Source organism: Pristiophorus japonicus, chromosome 17, assembly GCF_044704955.1.
Source record: "Pristiophorus japonicus isolate sPriJap1 chromosome 17, sPriJap1.hap1, whole genome shotgun sequence".
Lineage (NCBI taxonomy): Eukaryota > Metazoa > Chordata > Chondrichthyes > Pristiophoridae > Pristiophorus > Pristiophorus japonicus.
The window spans coordinates 118,714,992-118,738,891 of record NC_091993.1 but is presented as its reverse complement, the minus strand read 5'-3'; the positions used below and the strand labels follow the sequence as shown (position 1 = coordinate 118,738,891).

Here is a 23,900-nt window from a genome sequence, read left to right as displayed (position 1 = left end):
CTATGTTTCAGCCTTGAATATATTCAATGACCCAGCCTCCACAGCTCTCTGGGGTAGAGAATTCCAAAGGTTCACGACGCTCAGAGAGGAGATTCCTCCTCATTTCCGTTTTAAATGGGCGACCCCTTATTCTGAAACTATGCCCCCTAGTTCTCGATACCCCCACGAGGGGGTCCAGAGCCTGGCGAGGGGAAGGCTGCTGTGGTGACTGGATCACATTGGATGGAGATGATCTTCCAATTACTGGGAATGATCCAAAAAGATTAAAGGGCTTCGTTACAAGGAAGAAAACTGCAACAATGTCTGCGGATAATATTTGCCCAGGCACGTGACATGGCTGTCAAAAAGTGAAGAGCATTAAGTTACCAACTGAGCTGATCGTTTATTGTGTCTCCATTTATTCTCGTGTGAATAGAACTCTGGTAACCCGAGTAGATCGGGTCACGTGTGGTTTGCAAATTATTCAGGTGTCAGACCTGTTCTTCAGCTTGAGCTCAATGTACCAAATTTCCAAATCCTGCCCTCCTCATCCCCACCGATATTTGCTGTCTGTGAATATCCCCTTTGTTAGAATTAGCAATAAATCTAAGATAGAATGGGGCGAGACACTGAATCACTACAGCTTCTGCTTTTTTTTGGCCGACACATTGGCCTGCTGGCGGATATGGGAGCATAGCAACCAGGAAACATAGAAACATAGAAAATAGGTGCAGGAGTAGGCCATTCGGCCCTTCTAGCCTGCACCGCCATTCAATGAGTTCATGGCTGAACATGCAACCTCAGTACCCCATTCCTGCTTTCTCGCCATACCCCTTGATCCCCCTAGTAGTAAGGACTTCATCTAACTCCTTTTTGAATATATTTAGTGAATTGGCCTCAACAACTTTCTGTGGTAGAGAATTCCACAGGTTCACCACTCTCTGGGTGAAGAAGTTTCTCCTCATCTCGGTCCTAAATGGCTTACCCCTTATCCTTAGACTGTGACCCCTGGTTCTGGACTTCCCCAACATTGGGAACATTCTTCCTGCATCTAACCTGTCTAAACCCGTCAGCCCCTCGAGCCTGTTCCGCCCATTGAAATAGATTACGCCTTGGTTCCATGACCCTTCTTGTCTACCACAAATATTACCGATCTCTGTTCTGAAATTTTCAGTTGACCGCCCAGCCTCGACAGCTTTTTTTGGGGGGGGGAAGAGAGTTCCAGATTTCCACTACCCTTTGTGTAAAGAAGTGTTTCTTGACCACCTCTGGACGGCCCAGCTCCAATTTGAAGACTCCTGAACCAGAGGAATTTGTTTCTCGCTATCGACCTTAATCAACTCCTTTTAATCGTCTTAAACGACTCAATCCCTTAATCTTCTAGACTCTAGGGAATACAGGCCTAGTCTGTGCAACCTGTCCTTATCATTTTTAACCCTTTTAATCCCGGGATCATTCTGGTGAATCTGCACTGTACCCCTTCCGAGACCAATAAACCCTACCTGAGTTACGCGGCCCAGAACGGAACCCGGTACTCCAGATGGGGTCCGACCAGAGGCTTATCTCATTGTAACTGTATGTATATGAAAGGGTGCCATGACATTATTTGAATAAGGGCAAGGAGTTGGCCCCTTCACCTCATTCGGTTTCCCTCTGTCTTTAAAAGCCTGCCAAGAATCATGTTACCGACCAAACTTTTGGTCAGGCCTAGCTCTCGCTCTATGTCTCGATAGCTGTACGTTTCCCACACCCAACCTTCTTCTGTAAAGCATCTAGGGGCGTGCATGCAAGGGACCTGGCCTCTTTAAGACCAGGATTGGATAGGCGCATTGCGGCTCCTGACATGTAGCTAAAGGTGCATTGCACTTTTTCTTCTTCTTCATTCACGGGATGTGGGTGTCGCTGGCTAGGCCAGCATTTATTGCCCATCCCCAATTGCCTTTAACTAAATGGTTTGCTGGACCATTTCAGAGGGCAGTTAAGAGTCAACTTCATTGGTGTGGGACTGGAGTCAGATATAGGCCAGATCTAAAGAGAAAGAAAGACTTGCATTTATATTGTGCCTTTAATGACCACTGGACGTCTCTATTGGCTGTAAAGCGCTTTAAGTACTTTTTGAGGTGTAGTCACTGTTGTAATGTAGGAAACGTGACAGCCAATTTGTGCACAGCAAGCTCCCACAAACAGCAATGTGGCAATGACCACATAATCTGTTTTTGTTGATTGAGGGATAAATACTGCCCAGGACACCGGGGATAACTCCCCTGCTCTTCTTCGAAATAGTGCCGCGGGATCTTTTTATGTCCACCTGAGAGGGCAGGCGGGGCCTCGATTTAATGTCTCATCCGAAAGACGGCACCTCCGACAGTGCAGCACTCCCTCGAGTGTCGGCCTAGGTTTTTGTGCTCAAGTCTCTGGAGTGGGACTTGAACCCACGACCTTCTGACTCAGAGCCGAGGCTGCTCCTGTAGCCACAGCTGACGCTAAAGGACATTGGTGAGCCAGATGGGCTTTTCGGACAATCCGGTAGTTTCACGATCACCGTTACCGATACGAGCTTTTTAATTCCAGATTGATTTAAATAACTCCATTTAAGACGCATAAAAGGAGTTGATTAGGGTCGATAGGGAGAAACGATTTTCTCTGGTTCAACAGTCTTCAAATTGGAGCCAGGCCGTTCAGAGGTGGCCAGGAAGCACTTCTTCACACAGTGGTGGGATCTCGACTCGTGTCTCTGAATCATTAGTCTAGGGGATGACTGGTCCAGGAACATGACCACTCTGCCACCGTTCCCTCTACCTGACACTCGCAGGGTCTGGGCTGTGTATTTGTGACTGTGACAGAGCTCCCACACACCACAGGAATTCCTTTGTGCTCAGGAGAAGAGCACTAAAAAAACGTTGCCCAGTATGGGAACCCTTCTCCACCCCAGCACCCCAAACCCCCTGTTGCCCTTTGCAATCTGCAGCAGTCTCGTTCAGTAGCTGCAGCATTTCAGCCTGGTCCAGACGGCTGGTGTGTGTTCAGCAGAAGTCATTATGAATGATAACCAGCTGCGGGACAGCCAGTATTTATTTACTAGAAATGGCAGCATAATTGTAACCTTTCCACTGGTACTAGTCTATTTACATGATGACGGGACAATGTTTAAAGTTTCACAAATATTTTGGTGAGAAGGGTCAGGATTGTGAGCTGGAGACTGGGTTGGTTTCCCTCTCTCTCTCTCTCTCTCTCTCTCTCTCTCTCTCTCTCTCGCTCACTGCGCTCTGGGTTTGGTTTATTGTCCATTAGTTGTACTGTTGCCAACTTTGTTTGGGCGCATTCCTGGAGGTGTCGTCTCATGACCTCGCTCGGCCCCGCCTCCCCCACACTCCCCCGCCATTGGTCCATCCTCCAGGCGTGTGTCACCCACAGCCAATTGGAACGGGCAGAAACTCTCTTTGTTATTTGATTGTATTCATCTCGCCTGTCGCTCCCTCTCCAAGCGCAACTCGTAAAAGGAAATGTTCACAGAAAAGCAAGAAGCACAATTTTATTGTACACCTTTTTTTCTCTTGGGGCGGGGGGGGGGGGGCTGCTTGCAGCAGTGTCCTGGAAATTAGTCTGCCATTCCTGGAGGCTCCAGGAAATTCCAGGTGGGTTGGCAACTCTCGCTAGTTGCTGTGAGGTGCTGATAGGTGGCCTTATATACATACACATATATACACATATACATATACATATATACACACATACATATATACACACATACACACACGCATGCACGCACGCACGCACACACACACACACGCATATATATACACATCATAGGTGGTCCCTGGCACGAGGATGACTTGCTTCCACATGAGTTCACAGATGTTTCAATGAAGGACCCGATATTCCAGTCCTGAACTCCAATTGAAGGGTGGAAGATACCTGTGCGTGGATTTTTTTAACATGTGGTGACCGTTGCACACCAGCCACCACACGGGCTTGACAGAGCTAGGTCTTGGTCCAGTGACAAGGGTTAACCAAGACGCGCACACATGCAAAGATTGTTTTTGTTTTTAACAACTGAGCTTTGGTGTAGGTTAATCCGAGGCAACCATCTAGTGTGGGACTGGGGTCACCTGTAGGTAGCAAGAATGACACGTTTCCTTCCGAGATATCTGCGCTCCTCTAATTCTGCCCTCTTGAGCGTCCCTGATTATAATCGCTCAACCATAGGTGGCCGTGCCTTCTGTTGCCTGGGCCCCCAAGCTCTGGAACTCCCTCCCTAAACCTCTCCACCTCTCTACCTCTCTTTCCTTCTTTAAGACGCTCCTCAAAACCTATCTCTTTGACCAAGCTTTGGTCACCTGCCGTAATTTCTCCTTCTGTGGCTCAGTGTCGAATGTATTTGTTTTGTCTTAAAAACGCCTTGGGGTGTGTTACTATGTTAAAGGTGCTATATAAATACAAGTTGTTGTTCCTTGAAGGACGTTGGTGAACCAATTGGCATTTTCTTTTAATAGCAATCCATCAGCTTTCATTGTCGCTGTGTTTTTATCTCCCTCCCTGCGTGTCTGTCTTTTGTCCCTGTGATCTGGAAATTACCCAATACAAAATATCAGCGTATGTCCGCAACTGGTTTGTATGAAAGTCCTTTATCAGCTATTTTACCGGAGGGATTAACTTGTTTCAAAAAAAAATTAATACCAGAATGCTAAGTATTCAGCCGCCAATCCTATCATGGAGTACTTTCAAGGACTGTGTGTCGGATGGAGCTAATGCAAATAGCACGAAGAATGACAAATCCAGGCTCTCTTGTGATCCAGTAAGTCTCGAGGGTTGAGGTTAGGTTGCTTTGCGTGCATTTCAACCCCCCAACCCCCCCCCCCCCCCCCCCCCCCCCTCTCCTGAAACCTAGCCAAGCAGAACTGTCTTGGTAACCTGATGGTGGTAGAAGTACAGCAGGTTGCTCTCTGCGTGTTGCTTTACATCCAGGGCACTGAGCACTCAAATGTAAATGGTGAGGCTTCACCCAGGAGAAAGGGGGAGTTGAGAACATTAAAAGTTGACTTTAAGCTCGGTGTCACTCAAAGCAGCATGTGCTCCTTGTGAGAATTGTGTACTGCAGGCAGTGCTAGGAAAATTTAGATTAAAAAGAGCACAGCTAATGTCTGCCTCTTCAATCTGATGTGAGCCTAGACTGGAATTGTCATTTGGTCGAGCCCTGCCAGTACAGTTCGGCCCCAATATTTTTTTTCCACCAGGTGCATGGCTAACGGCAACTGTGTGTTTCTTCCAGTTATTTACAGATGGGATCACAAACAAACTGGTCGGCTGCTACGTGGGGAACAGGATGGAAGATGTCGTCTTAGTGAGAGTTTATGGCAACAAGACCGAGCTGTTTGTGGACCGGGACAATGAACTGAAGAGCTTTCAGGTCCTGCACGCCAATGGTTGTGCTCCAAAGCTGTACTGTACGTTTCAGAACGGCCTCTGTTACGAGTTCATGCATGGGATAGCGCTAGGTCCGGAGCATGTGCGAGACCCAGCTCTGTTCAGGTACCAAACTTTACTCAAAAAAACCCCAAACCTATATATAAATTGTGTTAACGCTGTGTGGAGCTGTCATCCATTCAATAGTTCCATCCATGGTCACCATTGCTGATACTAGAGTTTTTTTTTGTATTTCCAGATTATTTAATTGAATGTTTGAACGCATGTCTTGTATGCCATAAGTTTAACTTGCATTGGGACTCCCCTCCTAATGCCAACTGTTCTTCATGAGTGCGGTGCATTGAGAAACTGTGTGTTAGTTTCCATTCTAAACCATTTTCTGGGTGGTGCACAATTGATGATGACATTTTTATAAAAAAATATGAGCGGGCAGTTTAGCTCATTCTCGGCGTTAACTTTATGCTGAAACTAACGCTGGCGATAAATGGGCGTTAGTTTCCATTTTTATGGAAATATGAGTGTTGGACTAAATCTCAGCGGTTAACTGGGCAGTAGCGGGGCAAAACCTATGGAAAGTCCAGCCCATAAAGTTGTCCAGTAGCTGTGCTGTTTTTTGGCAGCGACGAAGAAGCTCGGCCAAGATTGCAAGCGGAGCTTGAGGAGCCAAATTCGGCTTCTCATGGGATTTATTATGATGTTCCTCCAAAAGCATCAGTCAATTCTAAACCTGTTTCTCTGGAATGAAGTGTTCTTTGTACTTTCGTCAACCATTGACTTCTGAACACCCGTGCCAATTTGTTGAGACAGGTGGTTTTTTTTCTAAATCCACAAGGAAATAATATAAATGGTTTGCTAGCAAGTAAGGGAAGAAATAAAGATTTTGTAGGGAGAAAATTCTTCCAAAGGCAGAAGCAATCCTTGTAACAATACAACAGCCTATGAGCACATGGTCTGTTGCACTACACCTCGGTGAGTGTAACATAGAAACATAGAAACATAGAAAATAGCTGCAGGAGTAGGCCATTCGGCCCTTCTAGCCTGCACCGCCATTCAATGAGTTCATGGCTAAACATGCAACTTCAGTACCCCATTCCTGCTTTCTCGCCATACCCCTTGATCCCCCTAGTAGTAAGGACTTCATCTAACTCCTTTTTGAATATATTTAGTGAATTGGCCTCAACAACTTTCTGTGGTATAGAGAATTCCACAGGTTCACCACTCTCTGGGTGAAGAAATTCCTTCTCATCTCGGTCCTAAATGGCTTACCCCTTATCCTTAGACTGTGTCCCCTGGTTCTGGACTTCCCCAACATTGGGAACATTCTTCCTGCATCTAACCTGTCTAACCCCGTCAGAATTTTAAACGTTTCTATGAGGTCCCCTCTCATTCTTCTGAACTCCAGTGAATACAAGCCCAGTTGATCCAGTCTTTCTTGATAGGTCAGTCCCGCCATCCCGGGAATCAGTCTGGTGAACCTTTGCTGCACTCCCTCAATAGCAAGAATGTCCTTCCTCAGGTTAGGAGACCAAAACTGTACACAATACACCAGGTGTGGCCTCACCAAGGCCCTGTACAACTGTAGCAACACCTCCCTGCCCCTGTACTCAAATCCCCTCGCTATGAAGGCCAACATGCCATTTGCTTTCTTAACCGCCTGCTGTACCTGCATGCCAACCTTCAATGACTGATGTACCATGACACCCAGGTCTCGTTGCACCTCCCCTTTTCCTAATCTGTCACCATTCAGATAATAGTCTGTCTCTCTGTTTTTACCACCAAAGTGGATAACCTCACATTTATCCACATTATACTTCATCTGCCATGCATTTGCCCACTCACCTAACCTATCCAAGTCGCTCTGCAGCCTCATAGCATCCTCCTCGCAGCTCACACTGCTACCCAACTTAGTGTCATCCGCAAATTTGGAGATACTACATTTAATCCCCTCGTCTAAATCATTAATGTACAGTGTAAACAGCTGGGGCCCCAGCACAGAACCTTGCGGTACCCCACTAGTCACTCTCAACTGTCCACTGGTGTGCCTTATACATAATAAGAACATGCATAAGAAATAGGAGCAGGAGTCGGCCACTTGGCCCCTCGAGCCTGCTCCGCCATTCAATAAGATCATGGCTGATCTGGTCTTGACCTCAGCTCCACTTCCGTGCCCGCTTCCCATAACCCTTGACTCCCTTATCATTCAAAAATCTCCACCTTAAATATATTCAGTGACCCAGCCTCCACAGCTCTCTGGGGTACAGTTGTAGCAGGACTTCCTTACTTTTATACTCCATCCCCCTTGCAATGAAGGCCAACATTCCATTTGCCTTCCTAATTCCTTGCATAATAAGTTTTTGTGTTCCATGCACAAGCCCTTGTGGTGAATGTGGTCCTGCAGCGTCTCTGTAACTGAGTTTTATTTTTAGTTCCCCTCTCTATGATTCTCCTTCCCCTCTTTTTTTTTTCCTGCCCCCAAACTAGATTTGCCAATTCTACTCCACAAGATTCCATCACAAGATCTCCTCCCTCCAATCGCCCCTAAACAGCCTCTTTTTTTTTTTCTTGTCTCCAATATTTTTATAACTATTAAGTTTACAAACTAAATGAATTTGTTTTTTAATGCTCCAATGACTTTTCATTGCTGCTCGAAGCAGTGGCCGGGAGCAGGCTCTTAAAAATGTCTGGCGACTCCAGGGCAATGCTGGAGGGTTGGTAACCCTTCTCCCAACTTGGTCGCCCTTCATTTTGCCACATTTCACGCTCTGGCAGATCACCGACACCATTGCTATTTTTCTCAAGCTAACTATCACGGCGCTAACGTCCAGTGACCTTCGAAGAGAGTTACATTTTTTCCCCTTCCCTGCTGTGTTGAGCAACGCCTCGATTTCAAAATTCTCATCCTTTTCTCAAGCCCCTCCTATTTATTGAATGATAAGGGAGTCAAGGGTTATGAGGAGCGGGCAAGGAAGTGGAGTTGAGGAAAAAGATCAGATCAACCATGATCTTATTGAATGGCTGAGCATCCTTGAGGGGCCTATTTCTTATGTTCTTATGTTCCCTATCTCTGTAATCTCCTCCAGACCCTCAACCATCTCCTCCATCTGTGCTCCTCTAATTCTGCCCTCTTGAGCATCCCCGATTTATAATCGCTCCACCATTGGTGGCAGTGCCTTCTGTTGCCTAGGCCCCAAGCTCTGGAACTCCCTGTCTAAACCTCACCACCTCTCTACCTGTCTTTCCTCCTTTAAGCTTCTCCTTAAAACCTACCTCTTTGACCAAGCTTTTGGTCACCTGCACTAATTTCTACTATGGGGCTCGGTGTCAAATTTTTATCTCGTAATACTCCTGTGAAGCCTTGGGATGTTTCACTACGTTAAAGGCGCTATATAAATACAAGTTTTGTGGGTTGGGAAGAATAATTGGCTTCAACATGACCTCCTCGGACAACTGTGTGCGTGTGTGTAATTCAATACTATGCTGCAAAGAAAGACCTTGCATTTATATAGCACCTTTCATGGCATGGGGATGCCCCAAGTGCCTCACAAGTACTTTTGATGTGTAGTCATTGTTGTAATCTGGTAAACACAGCAGCCAATTTATACACCGCAATGTCACACAGCAAATGCAGTAAATGTCCAGTTAATCTGGGTTTTTTTTTTGGTGGTGTTGGTTGAAGGATAAATGTTGATCAGGGCATCAGGAGAACTTCCTGTTCTTTGAATAGTGCTGTGGGATGTTTTACATCCACCTCGAGTATTTGTTTAATGAATTATTCAAAAGATGGCACCGCTACCAATGCAAAGCTCTCTCAGTACTGTACTGAAGTGCAGCATAGCGCTGTGGAGTATTGCATTGGCAGAAGTGCTGATGAGACACACATACACACATCCACACCTCTCTCCTTGCCTCTGAAATACTGTCTCTCTTTATAATTGTTTAAAATAACCATATTCGATGAGTTGAAAGTATTACATGAAAAAAAAAGCTTGCATTTCTATCGCGCCTTTCACGACCACTGGGCGTGTCAAAGCGCTTTACAGCCAATGAAGTATTTTTGAAGTGTAGTTGCTGTTGAACTGTAGGAAACGCGGCAGCCAATTTGTGCACAGCAAGCTCCCACAAACAGCCATGTGCTAATGACCATGGCCCCAGGACATCAGGGATAACTCCCCTGCTCTTCTTCGAAATCATGCCATGGGATCTTTTACATCTCAACCGAAAGACGGTACCTCCGACAGTGCGGCACTCCCTCAGCACGGCACTGGAGTGTCAGCCCAGATTTTTGCGCACAAGTCCTTGGAGTGGGACTTGAACCCACAACCTTCTGACTCACAGGCGAGAGTGCTGTCCACTGAGCCACGGCTGGTCGCGTTAGCCCACAAGGTGCATTAGGTGGTTCTCAGCGCAAGGCAAAGCAGTCTAAACTCTTCCACCATCTGAAAACCTGTAAAGACCCCTTCAGAGCTATATCATTAAGGGCCTTTTAACTGAAATGGAGGTTTTTTTTTTAATTGGCAGATTGAATCATTATATTGTTAAGTGTTGACATTCTGGCAAACGCACTAAGCAATAACTCCAATTTCGGTTTTAGTTCTGGCCACACCAGTACTGAGGCAGTTCATACTGGGAATGCTTTGGAGGGACTGGCTCACACAATTGGCAACACCCAGAAACTAGGCCGACTTTGAGATGTTGAATCTAATGGGATTTAGCACTACGCCAAATCACCTGCCTAAACTTATTGGTTTGATCTCGAGACTCAATCTGAATAGCTATGTTGGAAATGTTACTTCTTGGGGTTGCTAACATTCTTGGCTTTCTACAGAACAAACGTGCATTTTTATAGCACCATTTATGACCTAACCCTGACACTTTGATCCTAACTCGCACCAATTCCCGCTCACCCCGGCTTCCAGTTAAGCAACGCCTCGATTTCAAAATTCTCAAACTTATTTTCAAATCCCTCCATGGCCTCGCCCCTCCCCATCTCTGTAATCTCCTCCAGCCCCACAACCTCCCCCTCCCTCCCCCGAGATGTCTGTGCTCCTCTAATTCTGCCCTCCTGAGCATCCCTGATTGTAATCGCTCAACCATTGGTGGCCGTGCCTTCTGTTGCCTGGGCCCCAAGCTCTGGAACTCGCTGCCTAAACCTCTGTAGCTGTCTTTCCTCCTTCAAGACGCTCCTTAAAACCTATCTCTTTTTGGTCACCTGCGCTAATTTCTACTTATGGGGCTCGGTGTCAAATTTTTATTGCAGAATACTCCTGTGAAGCATCTTGGGCCGTTTCACTACGTTAAAGATGCTATATAAGAACATAAAAAATAGGAGCAGGAGTAGGTAATTTGGCCCGTCGAGCCTGCTCTGCCATTTAATAAGATCATGGCTGATCCGATCCTGGCCTCCACTCCATTTCCTTGCCCGTTCCCCATAACCCTTGACTCCCTTACCATTCAAAAAAACTGTCTATCTCCACCTTAAATATATTCAGTGACCCAGCCTCCACAGCTCTGAGGCAGAGAATTCCATAGATTTACAACCCTCTGAGAGAAGAAATTCCTCCTCATTTCTGTTTTAAATGGGCGTCCCTTTATTCTGAAACTGTGCACCCTAGTTCTCGATTCCGCCACGAGGGGAAACATCCTCTCGGCATCTACCCTGTCGAGCCCCCTCAGGATTTTGTATGTTTCAATAAGATCACCTCTCATTCTTCGAAACTCCAAGTATAAGCCCAACCTGCTCAACCTTTCTTCACAAGACAACCCCTTCATCTCCGGAATCAACCTCGTGAACCTTCTCTGAACAGTTGGAGCAGAACGTCCCTACTTTTATACTCTTACCCCCTTGCAATAAAGGCCAGCGTTCCATTTGGCTTCCTGATTACTTGCTGTACCTGCATGCTAACTTTTTTTCATGTACAAGAACCCCCAGATCCCTCAGTACTGCAGCATTTTGTAATCGCTATCCATTTAAATAATTTGCAGTTTTATTTTTCCTACCAAAGTGGATAACCTCACATTTTCCCACATTAAAGTCCACCTGCCAATTTTTGCCCACTCACTGAGCCTATCTATCTATATCTAAATAAAATCAAGTTGTTGTTGTTGTTAAAAAGCACCTCTTTTCTTAATATTTTGGTCACCCACTCTTTGCTTTCACCTTTATCTCGGCATCTGCTATCCCGCATGTGAAGGCTCTTGGGGTGTTTGCCTGTGTTAAAGTTGCTCGTTGTACGGGAGGCCTACCAACCCTGTTCCCTGTAAAAGCTGCACTTTATCCCGTGCGTCCTGTCTCTTTTGGCACGCTGCCCCTTTAAACCTTGGCCCGCGCACGGTATTTGCAATGTCTGCAGCGGGAACGCTGCCTGCCGCCACTACCCATGTGAGCGTAAGCTGACGCGATCCATGCCTGGGAGAAAGGCACGAGGGATGCAGTGTAGGGCTGGGTTTTCGCCCTGTTTCCGTGCAACTGTAAAGTTTGGGGCGGGGCCAAGCAGCAATTTTTACAAATCGACCCAATAGCCCGTGGCCGAAACAGAGATATTTTTCTCCGCTTTTCTTCTGCAGTTGAGGTCGTTGGGCTCCTGCGTCCCTGGTGGTATTCGGGACGAAGGCTCTTTTGTGTTGCTGAGGCAAGTCATTGTGCTGGAGTCGGACAGGGATGATTGAGGGAGAAAGAAAACGTACAGGCGGAAATGCAAGTGTGACGAGTGCAGACCCAATGGCCCCGATATTTACTGGGGCGGGGTGGCCAAAGCGGAGGGTAGGATTTCTGCTTGAGGGGGGTGGGTGGGGGGGGGCGGAGGGGGGTGGAGGGGGGAAACCTGGAAATCCCTTAACTCCACAGCGTGCATGGGTTTTTGTTTTACAGGTTCCCCCGCTGGGAGGCCAGCCTGATTGATAGGCTTGGCTCCTTGTCCGGTGGGGAGCACTGCAGCAGAAGCTACCACACAGGAGCAGGTAGGTTCTCTGCTGCTCGGGGTAGTGACAGCAAGGGCGGGGGGGGGGGGGGCGGTGGTGGCGGGGGGGGGGGGGGGGAATGGAGGGCGGGGTTGGATATAGCATGGCTTTGAGGGTGGGGGGAGGGGCGGGGTCATGGTGGGGGCTGTCGGGGATCGCAGGGGGTGATGATCTACGGGGGGGGTGCCCCGGGTGGATCGTGGTGGCAGTGTCGGGGATCGCAGGGGGCGATGATGATCTGCAGTGGGGGGGGGGGGGGGTGGGGGGTGGGGGAGGGTCCAATTCCCTCATGGAGTAGGAGACTAATTTCCTTGGGGGTGGGGGGACCGATGATGGGAGCATTCTTGCTCCCCCTGGCCCACAAGCAATGCTGGAAAGGCACTTATCTCTTCCTTGCCTCTCTTTAGCTGCCGGGTTTCCCAAGGCCTGGAAAACCCAGCCGGCCAACGTTAAAGCTGGAAGTGAGAGAAAATCTGAGGCATGCAGCCTCATTAAAGTACTTAAATGAGCAACTCGCCGTCCAAGATCCATCTTGTGTGTTTTATAGCCTGGAGTCATTTACTTTATCAATTTTTGAATCGTACAGCACAGAAGGAGGCCATTCGGCCCATCGTGCCTATGTCGGCTCCCTGAAAGAGCTGGCCAATTGGTCCAGCTCGCCTGCTCTTTCCCCACAGCCCTGCTGTTTTTTTTTTTTCCTTTTCAAGTATATATCCAATTCCCTTTTGAAAGTTGCTTTTGAATCTGCTTCCACCGCCCTTTCAGGCAGCACGTTCCAGATCATGACAACTCACTGGTCATTTGTCTCGTCACTGTGTGTGGAGCCTGGTGTGGGCACATTGGCTGCTGAGTTTGCCTACAAAACAACACTTCAAATGCAACTCGTTGGCTGTGAAGTGCTTTGGGATGTCCTGAGGATGTGAAAGGCGGTATATAAATGCAAGTTTTTGTTCTTTCCATATTGCTGAAAAATGGAAGACTTGCATTTATATAGTGCTTTTCACAACCTCAGATAGTCCCAAAGAACTTTACAGCCAATGAAGTAATTTTGAGGTGTAGTCACTGTTGTAATGTGGGAAATGCGGCAGCCAATTTGCGCACAGCAAGCTCCCACAAACAGCAATGTGATAATGACCAGATAATCTGTGATGTTGATTAAGGGATAAATATTGGCCAGGACACCGGGGAGAACTCCCCTGCTGTTCTTCAACATAGTGCCATGGCATCTTTTACCTCCACCTGAGAGAGCAAATGGGGCCTCGGTTTAACGTCTCATCTGAAAGACGGCACCTCCGACAGTGCAGCGCTCCCTCAGTACTGCTCTGGTGTGTCAGCCTAGATTTCTGTGCTCGAGTCTCCAGAGTGGGACTTGAACCCACCACCTTCTGCCTCGGAGGCAAGGGTGCTGCCCACTGAGCCCCATATGCCATTTGTGATTCATCTTCCCAGTTGCCAAAACTCTGGGTATGTCTCAATGCCATCCCTTTGCTTCAAATATCCTGCTTTTCGTGCACTTTGAAAACCTTAGATGGTTTTTCAGGATCCTTCTATGAATTGCAGAGCTCGCTGGACAGACCTTGAGCTGCACCTTAGAAACATAGAAAATAGTGCAGGAGTAGGCCATTCGGCCCTTCTAGCCTGCACCACCATTCAATGAGTTCATGGCTGAACATGCAACTTCAGTACCCCATTCCTGCTTTCTCACCATACCCCTTGATCCCCCTAGTAGTAAGGACTACGTCTAACTCCTTTTTGAATGTATTTAGTGAATTGGCCTCAACAACTTTCTGTGGTAGAGAATTCCACAGGTTCACCACTCTCTGGGTGAAGAAGTTCCTCCTCATCTCGGTCCTAAATGGCTTACCCCTTATCCTTAGACCGTGACCCCTTGTTCTGGACTTCCCCAACATTGGGAACATTCTTCCTGCATCTAACCTGTCTAAACCCATCAGAATTTTAAACGTTTCTATGAGATCCCCTCTCATTCTTCTGAACTCCAGTGAATACAAGCCCAGTTGATCCAGTCTTTCTTGATATATCAGTCCCGCCGTCCCGGGAATCAGTCTGGTGAACCTTCGCTGCACTCCCTCAATAGCAAGAATGTCCTTCCTCAAGTTAGGAGACCAAAACTGTACACAATACTCCAGGTGTGGCCTCACCAAGGCCCTGTACAACTGTAGCAACACCTTCCTGCCCCTGTACTCAAATCCCCTCGCTATGAAGGCCACCATGCCATTTGCTTTCTTAACCACCTGCTGTACTTGCATGCCAACCTTCAATGACTGATGTACCATGACACCCAGGTCTCGTTGCACCTCCCCTTTTCCTAATCTGTCACCATTCCGATAATAGTCTGTCTCTCTGTTTTTACACCAGTAGTCAGAGCTGGCAAATTAGGACGATGCCTTTGATCATTATTCTTTATTTCCTTTTATTTATTTTGTCGTTTGACTAGCACCTTATCAAATTCCTCGCAAAAGTCAAAGTACCTGATAACATCCGGACCCTCGACTTGGGACATATATTGCCATTCCTTCATCGTCGCTGGATCAAAATGACAAAGCTCCCTATCTAACAGCAACAGCAGGAGTGCCTTCGCCACACAACTACAACTGTTCAAGAAGGCAGCTCTGGAGGGCAATTAGGGACAGGCAATAAGTGCCGACCATACCAGCAATGCCCATATTCAGAGAATTAATGTGTTTTTTTTAAACTCCTCATCCAATTCTGTTGGAGTCGAGGTTTATGGGGAGAGGCGGGGAAGTGGCGTTGAGGCCAAGAACTGATCAGCCAGGATCTTATTGAATGGCGGAGCAGGCTCGAGGAGCCAAATGGCCGACTCCTGCTCCCATTTCTTGTGTTACATCTACATAGGAGTTCCAGTAAATGTCAGACATATGGCCCACTTTTCCTAACACCACGCTGACTTAGACGCATATCCTTTTCCCTTGTTAAACACTTGCTGAACTGCTTGTTGTATAATCGACTCAAATCTTTCTTCTCTACTGTCGCTGTCAGATGACTGACCCATAATTCCCTGGAGCGTGTCGGAAGGTTAACTGAACTAAGATTAGCTATTTTCCAGCCTCCTGGTACTTAATGAGCTGTGAAAATATTCAGCCGCAACCACCCCCACTTTGACTCTCTCCCTGTCGGCTTATGAATATCCTCTCTCTCTGGCCATTTTGTCTCTCTGGAGTTGGTTATATCGTCTTCCATCTCACCAACTACCACGGTTCCCCAAGGTTTAAGCAAACTGCCGTACTGTTCTCTCTCTGTCTCTTTCGCCTCTCTTGCCTTTAACAGTCCGCAATGTTCTAACATTTTGTTCACTGTGACCCACTTTTTAAACTCCTCGCTGGCCCTTTATTTCTTCATCTTGTTTTCTCTCGCAGGCTGATTATCCATCTAGCAGTTTTTAATTTGGTTTTCTATGTCTTCTAAGCTCCTATTTTTTTCCCTTCAAACCGTACAAAATATTTTCCTTTTTTGCTAGGATTAACCATTCAGGCCCAGGTTTTTTTGACCTGCATTTTTTGGTTACGTTTTCCCCTTTTTTTGTTTTAGGCTGTTAGTTTAACCCTTTTATTTCTTGGTTGGCCCGGCCCAATGCCTCTACCAGGCCGGTTGCAGTCGCCAGCTGGCAGGAAGTGCACCGGCACCACCCCGGCTATCCATCTCCGCAGACTTCCTCCTTCCTTTCTGACGGCCATAAACCCACGTGCCCCCTCTCAGCCCCTCCTTGCTGTAACGTGTCTCTGATCTGGAGCTGTGGAGCGCGGGGCTGGAACCTGCATCTGCATCCGTCCCTTGGCACTGCTGGTCAAGGGCTGTGTGGCTTGGGACCAAGGATCTACATTTGGATGTGCTCTGTAGGACTGCAACCTGCACCTTGATCTGTTCCACGGTACTCTGTCAAGAGCCCTCCATGGTCTCTCTCCTCCCTAGCTCCTTTCCCTGGCTGCGACCTCTTGTGTAACCCTTCACTTCACCAATGGTGGCCATGCCTTCGTCCACCTGGACTCCATCCTCTGGAATTCCTTCCTCCTCCACATCTCTTCCCCCCCTCTCTCCCTCTCTCCTATCAAGACCCTTCTTAAAATCCACCTCTGGCCAAGTTTTCCTGATCTCCTCCTTCGGCTCGTTGTCCATTTTCTGCCGTACGCCTCTGTATGAAGTGCCTTGTGACATCTTTCTACTGTGTCTGGAGTCTCTCCCATTTTCTGATTTGACCCATCAAAACAGATTATCTGGTTATTGCCTCATTATTTATGGGACCTCGCTGTGTGCAAATTGGCCGCCGTGTTTCCGACATTACAACAATGACTACACTCCAAAAGTACTTAATTGTCTGTCGAGCGCTTTGGGACATCCTGTGGGTCGTGAAAGGCGCTATATAAAGGCAAGCCCTTTCTAATTGGAGCACTTCATTGTGGAGTTGCTCCAATTGCGACAGAGATTCCGGATTAGTCGGTCCCGCATTCACCAACGCCTTGATAAATGGGAAAATGTCTGTAAACTATTTTCGGGATAGATTTATTTGAATAATGTGCGTGACTTACACCTCTTCGCAGGCTCATAGCGACAGAACTGGCGAGGATTCATTCCATTCACGCCCACAACGGTTGTATTCCGAAACCCAACCTCTGGGTGAAAATGCGAAAGTACATGGCTCTCGTCTCCTCAGAGTTCACGCCTGAAGCTAAAAATACCAGGTATGTGGTCAGCCGTGTGGTCTACCTGAATCAAGTGGACTAGTTACACAGTGAGAGACTTTTTACCCTGCTGAATATATAGTGACTCTGTACAGGGAGACCTCAATCCTGCTGAAAATATAGTAACTCTGTAAAGGGAGTGCCTTTTACCCTGCTGAATATACAGTGACTCTGTACAGTTACACAGTGCGTATCCCTTATCCTATTGAATAAGTAGCATCTCTATACAGTTAAATATTGAGAAACCCTTGCACTACTGAATAAACAGTGACTCCATAATCATTCGCAAAATGCAATGAATGAGATGTATGGGAGTGGAGGAAGACAATGAATCTTTAGAAAAAAGTGGCACATCTTGTGCGGACAGTTATGAAATCAACTTGGCTCCATTATTAATGCTAGCGCAAAGCTTTTAATGTTTTTAAATCATTTTTTTTTTGAGTGTATTTAGCAACAATAACTTTTTTTAAAACAAGAATGTTCCCTTTAAGCTGCGCGGCGCTCTGTAGCTCCCAGGCAGCCGGCTCACCGGCATTTAAATAGGGCAAACCGCGCGGAGCGGTAATTTGAATGGGCCACACCGCCCCTTAAAGGGGTCACGCACCCAAAAGTTAAATTTAAAGGGAACATTGCTGCCGATTCATACGGACTAATAGATGCCTTTAGCCAGCAGGCTTGCATGCCATACCATATAGGGGAATAAAGGGGTTATGGAGATCGGGCGGGAAAGTGGAGTTGAGGTCGATGATCAGCCATGATCTTAGTGAATGGCGGAGCAGGCTCAAGGGGCCGTAGGGCCTACTCCTCCTATTTCTTGTGCCTTATGTCTTATACCATCCCCCGCTCTAAGGTTGCGACAATCTGTAGGTTTCTGTGAGCATTCCTCCAGCATTAGTGTCGTACCATTCCCTGAACCTTGTTGTTCGCCACAGATCTCGGTGAACATTTCCATCAGCTGAGGCAAGCAGTAAATGGATCAAATAACTTTTGGTTCTGACGAAAGGTCATTGACCTGAAGGGTTAACTGTGTTTCTCTCTCCACAGATGCTGCCTGACCTGCTGAGTATTTCCAGCATTTTCTGTTTTTATTTGAAATAAATGTTCTGTTATGTTGGCCTTGGTTAGGATTAGAGAATTGTGGATTTTAAATCTGTTCAAAAAAAACAGGATTTCATTGTTGGACTGGCAAAAGCTGGGGTTGTTCTCCTTTAGAGAAGAGAAGGTTGAGAGGAGATTTGGTAGAGGTGTTCAAAACCATGAGGGGTCTAGACAGGAGTAGAGCGAGAGAAACTGTTCCCACTGGGTCAAGAACCAGAGGTCTCAAATTTAAGGCGATTGGCAGAAGAACCAAAGGCGACGTAAGAGAAACCTTTTTTACGCAGCGAGTGGTTGGGATCTGGAATGCGCTGCCTGAAAGGGTGGTGGAGGCAGACTCAATCGAGGCTTTCGGAAGGGAGTTGGATAAGTACCTGAATGGGGGGGCAAAAAAGATTGCAGGGCTACAGGGAAAGAGCGGGACTCGCTGAGAGTCGGCACGGGCCGAATGGCCTCCTCCTGTGCTATAACCATTCTGTGATTTTAAAGGACTCTACCCTGTATAGAATATTACAGCTACATTCTATGTATATCGTATGTTCTAATTATATACTGTTCAGCAATGGTCCCTTTAACTGTGCAGCCCATTCAGATTTTCGCGTATGCACACTCCCCATAACCATGTAAAAGCCGGTAAGATGCCTGCACGGCAGCTCCAGACACAAGAACATAAGAAATCGGAGCAGGAGTCGGCCATACGGCCCCTCGAGCCTGCTCCGCCATTTAATAAGATCATGGCTGATCCGATCATGGACTCAGCTCCACTTCCCCGCCCGCTCCCCATAACCCTTTATTCCCTTATTGCTCAAAAATTTGTCTACACCTTAAATATATTCTCCCAGTGCGTTCTGTTATTGGACAGGGAGAATTACCCAGCATCTAACTGATTTCCATTCACTCATTTTAATAGAAGGAAAGTCATGGGCTGCGTCGACGCGGTTTCCTGAAGTGCGTTGCCAGTGTGTCCCAGGAGTGCAGTGAATAATTTTCCCCCATAGCTATCAAGTTGAATCATTTATATTTCACCTGACCATAAACCAGGATTCTATGCAAATTTAGTTTCTGAAAGGCAATGAATTGTATTACTTTCAGATGTTGGAATCACAATTACACGAAAATCAGTTTTCAGAGCTTCTCCTCATTCATGCCTTTGACTACTCCCGACGCACTCCTGGCTGACCTGCCACATTCTACCCTATGTAAACTTGAGGTCATCCAAAACTCGGCAGCTCATGTCCTAACTCGTACCAAGTCCCGAAGGCATTTGACAAGGTGCCACATAAAAGGTTACTGAACAAGATAAAAGTTCACGGGATTGGGAATAATATATTAGCATGGATAGAGGATTGGCTAACTAACAGAGAACAGAGAGTCGGGAGAAATGGTTCATTCTCTGGTTGGCAACCAGTAATTAGTGGGGTGCTGCAGGGATCCCAACTATTTACAATCTACATTAATGACTTTGTTTGCTGATGATACAAAGATGGGAGGAAAAGCAATGTGTAAGGAGGACACACAAAATCTGCAACAAAAAATCTGCAAAAGGACAGACAGACAGGCTAAGTGAGTGGGCAAAAATTTGGCAGATGGAGAATAATGTTGGAAAGTGTGAGGTCATGCACTTTGACAGAAAAAAAATCAAAGAGCAAGTTATTATTTAAATGGAGAAAGATTGCAAAGTGCCGCAGTACAGTGGGACCTGGGGGTACTTGTGCATGAAACACAAAAGGATGGTATGCACGTACAGCAAGTGATCAGGAAGGCCAATGGTATTTTGACCTTTATTGCAAAGGCAAATAAAGTATAAAAGCAGGGAAGTCTTGCTACAGCTATACAAGGTATTGGTGAGGCCACACTTGGAATACTGCGTGCAGTTTTGGTTTCCATATTTATGAAAGGATATACTTGCTTTGGAGGCAGTTCAGAGAAGGTTGCTGTTAACTGTAAGGGAATTAAGGGTTATGGGGAGCGGGCGGGTAAGTGGAGCTGAGTCCACGGCCAGATCAGCCATGATCTTTTTGAATGGCGGAGCAGGCTCAAAGGGCTAGATGGCCTGCTCCTGTTCCTAATTCTTATGTTCAATGACCCAGCCTCCACAGCTCTCTGTGGCAGGGAATTCCATAGATTTACAGCCCTCTGAGAGAAGAAATTCCTCCTCATCTCAGTTTTAAATGGGTGGCCCCTTATTCCGAGACTATGCCCCCTAGTTTTAGTTTCCCCTACGAGTGGCCATATCCTCTCTGCATCCACCTTGGAGAGCCCCCTCATTATCTTGTACATTTCGATAAGATCACCTCTCATTCTTCTGAACTCCAATGTGTATAGGCTCAACCTGCTCAACTCAACCAACACTAGCTTAGAGGGAACGTTGCTGTACAGTACTGTTGACGATAAATTGTTTACTATGTACATAGTGCTGTGTATTCTAATGTCTACATTCTTTCTTCTTGTGTTTTATCATGGCACTGAGCTGCCTCTCTCTCCTCCTCCTGTTGAAGATGGTCAGCCTTCTGTGATAGAGTGGATACAGAGAGAATGTTTCCACTTGTGGGGGATGAGCATAACTAGAGGCCATCCAATATAAGATAGTCACCAAGAAATCCAGTAGGGAATTCAGAAGAAACTTCTTTACCCAGAGAGTGGTGAGAATGTGGGAATCGCTGCCACAGGGAGTGGTTGAGGCGAATAGAATAGATGCATTTAAGAGGAGGCTGGACAAGCGTATGAGGGAGAAGGGAATAGGGGGTTATGCTGATAGATTTAGATGAGGAAAGACGGGAGGAGGCTCAAGTGGAGCATAAACGCCGGCATGGACTGGTTGGGCCGAATGGTCTGTTTCTGTGCCGTATATCCCGTGTAATCCTTAACTGGACTTTGCTCCTACAGGTGCCAGCAGCTCTCTGGTACTTTGACAAATAGCAGTTCGTCATGTGGGAGTTTCAGCGAGTAACGAAGGTGGACACTTCAACCAAGCAACACGCCCCAGTATATAACTGGAATGTAGCCACACAGAACCAGGGCTTTCAGCCCATTGAGTCGGTGTTGGTGTTCCACCACCCCACGAGCCACCGAGCTTATTCCTACTCTCCTGCTCAATCCTCAATTCGCATAATATTCCTCTTTCAAGCAACTGTCTAATTCCCTTTTAAAGAATTCATGGACTTTGATCAACAGTGGTTTGTGGCGGAGAGTTACCCTTATTATTTCTGTACATAATCGTTAATTTTTGTGGTTTCTATTAATTTGTGCCCTCTTATGACCATCTCATTGACAGGTGGAAGTCATCTATCCCTATTTACCTCATCAGGGCATTTCCTATAGTCTTGAAAGCCTCTATCAGGTCGCTCCTTGACCTTCCCCGTTCTCGTGGAATAAAGCGCTAACATCTCGAAGCTTCTTCGACAGCACGTCCCACGGCCGCACAGAAGGACAAGGACAGGCAGTGGGCAGAACACCACCATCTGCACGTTCCCCTCCACAGTCACACACCATCCCGACCAACGTTTCCGCTGAGGCGCAGCAGTACTCTGCAAGGTCCCGCGCAGGCCGCTCACCGGTTTTTAAGAACATAAGAATTAGGAGCGGGATTCGGCCCCTCGAGCCTGCTCCGCCATTTAATAAGATCATGGCTGATCTTCTACCTCAACTCTTTCCTGTACTGTCCTCATATCCCTTAATATCCAAACATCTATCAATCTCTGTCTTGAGTATACTTCAATGACTGACCATCCACAGCCCTCTGAGGTAGAGAGTTTCCAAAGATTCACCATCCTCTGAAGAAATTTCTCCTCATCTCAGCCCTAAATGACCAACCCCTTATTCTGAGACTGTGACCCCTGGTTCTAGACTCTCCAGCCCTGGGAAACATCCTCCCTGCATCTACCCTGTCAAGCTCTAAGAATTTTGTATGTTTCAATGAAATCACTTCTCATTCTTCTAAACTCTAGAGAATATAGGCCTAGTCTACTCAATCTCTCCTCATAGGGCAATCCGCCCCCATTCGAGGAATTTTCCATTGTAAATACCAAGCGTGGGTAGAAATTTAAAGGGACCACCCATTGAGAGAAGCAGGGCATGCAGAACAAGGCACAGCTTGCAGGGAACATTGATCCTGACTTGGAAATATATCGGCTGTTCCTTCATCGTCGCTGGGTCAAAATCCTGGAACTCCCTCCCTAACAGCACTGTGGGAGCACCTTCACCACACGGACTGCAGCGGTTCAAGAAGAAGGTGGCTCACTACCTCCTCAAGGGCAATTAGGGAAGGGCAATAAATGCCGACCTTGTCGGCGATGCCCATATCTCGATAGTCAATATATATTTTAAGTCTCTCTTCGTACCTATAAACCCTCATCCTGTGTAATATCCTAATGAATCTTTGCTGTTATATTTATATTCCTCCTATAAGGAGATGCCCAGAACTGTATACACAATACCTGGAGTCATGGTCAAATTCAGTGTTTCCTGCTTGTTCTTATATTCTCGAATTAAAACTGAGGGTTCTATGTGTCCTTTGTTTGGTCTTAGCTACTGGCATTACTATTTTTAATGAACTGTATTTACACACCAAAGCTCCATTTTAAAAACTTAACCATTTAAGGTACATTTCCGTTCCCTTTTTTTTACTTCCAAAATGTATTGCTTCACATTGCCGGAAGCGTAGAATGAGACAGCACAGAAGGAGGCTGTTCAGCCCATTGTACCTGTGGCGGACAGTTAAATACAACCTCCAATTCAGCTCACACTCTCTTCTCGAATCCCGCTCCAGTGAATTGAATACAAACAATCTAGGCTGACACTCCAGTGCAGTGCGGAGGGGGTGCCGTCTTTTGGATGAGACGTTAAACCGAGGCCCTGTCTGCGTGCTCAGGTGGATGTAAAAGATCCCGTGGCCCTATTTTGACGAAGAGCAGGGGAGTTATCCCCGATGTCCTGGCCAGTATTTGCCCCTCAACCACCATAACAATAAAACAGGTTATCTGGTCATGATCACATTGCTGTTTGTGGGAGCTTGCTGTGTGCAAATTGGCTGCCGCGTTTCCCACATTACAACAGTGACGGCACTCCAAAAGTACTTCATTGGCTGTAAAGCGCTTTGAGAGGCACGGTGTTCATGACAGGCGCTATATAAATGCAAGTCTTTCTTTTCGAATGGCAACGATGAGTGTATTGCCCTCCAGAAAGGAGCAATGACCCTCATTTGACCCTCGATGCCCCACAAACTCCCTGCGACAAATGCCGTCAAACCCCCCCCCCGCAACTCTCCGGCCAGTCCCTCGGGATGCAGCTGGTATTTTCCGCTATTCCGGAGAAGACCGTGGTGATCCATTTCTACTCCACGATCTAGCGCTCCTGGAGCATGGCGACAGAAGTCTGGCGGCCTCGGGAAGGATTTCCCTCGGCAGTGTGACTGTTCCTGGAGAAAGATCCCGGCACCAGTGTACGAAGCCCCCACCACCAGGCTCCAGGCTCCACTTTAACAAAACCCTGTCGGCAGGTTTCTCCACAGCGATCAGCAGCCTGTCCTCAAAACCCTGCATCGCACGACATTTTGCTACGTTGAACAGCCTCTCCCGCCTGCTGGCCCACCCTGCCAGCCTGTGCACTCCTGCAGTCTCTTACTATTTTTGTCGTCGTCCCATCGCCCCCCGTGTCCAGATCATTCATGTATATCCCGCTGGGGGCGTTCTTCATCCATGTCCACTAGGGTCAGCGGATAGCTATGAGGGG

The 23,900-nt window shown here is 47.0% G+C and overlaps 1 protein-coding gene across 2 annotated transcripts in view; it reads left to right on the top strand.

Moving 5' to 3' along the window:
- The window catches only part of etnk2 (ethanolamine kinase 2), a 67,894-nt gene that overhangs the window by 18,722 nt on the left and 25,272 nt on the right, over positions 1-23,900 (top strand). For both annotated transcript variants that reach the window (XM_070859217.1, XM_070859218.1), the window contains exons 2-3: positions 5,249-5,508; positions 16,935-17,075. In XM_070859217.1, the coding sequence (XP_070715318.1) occupies positions 5,249-5,508; positions 16,935-17,075 (401 nt within the window). The remainder of the gene's footprint in view (positions 1-5,248; positions 5,509-16,934; positions 17,076-23,900) is intronic.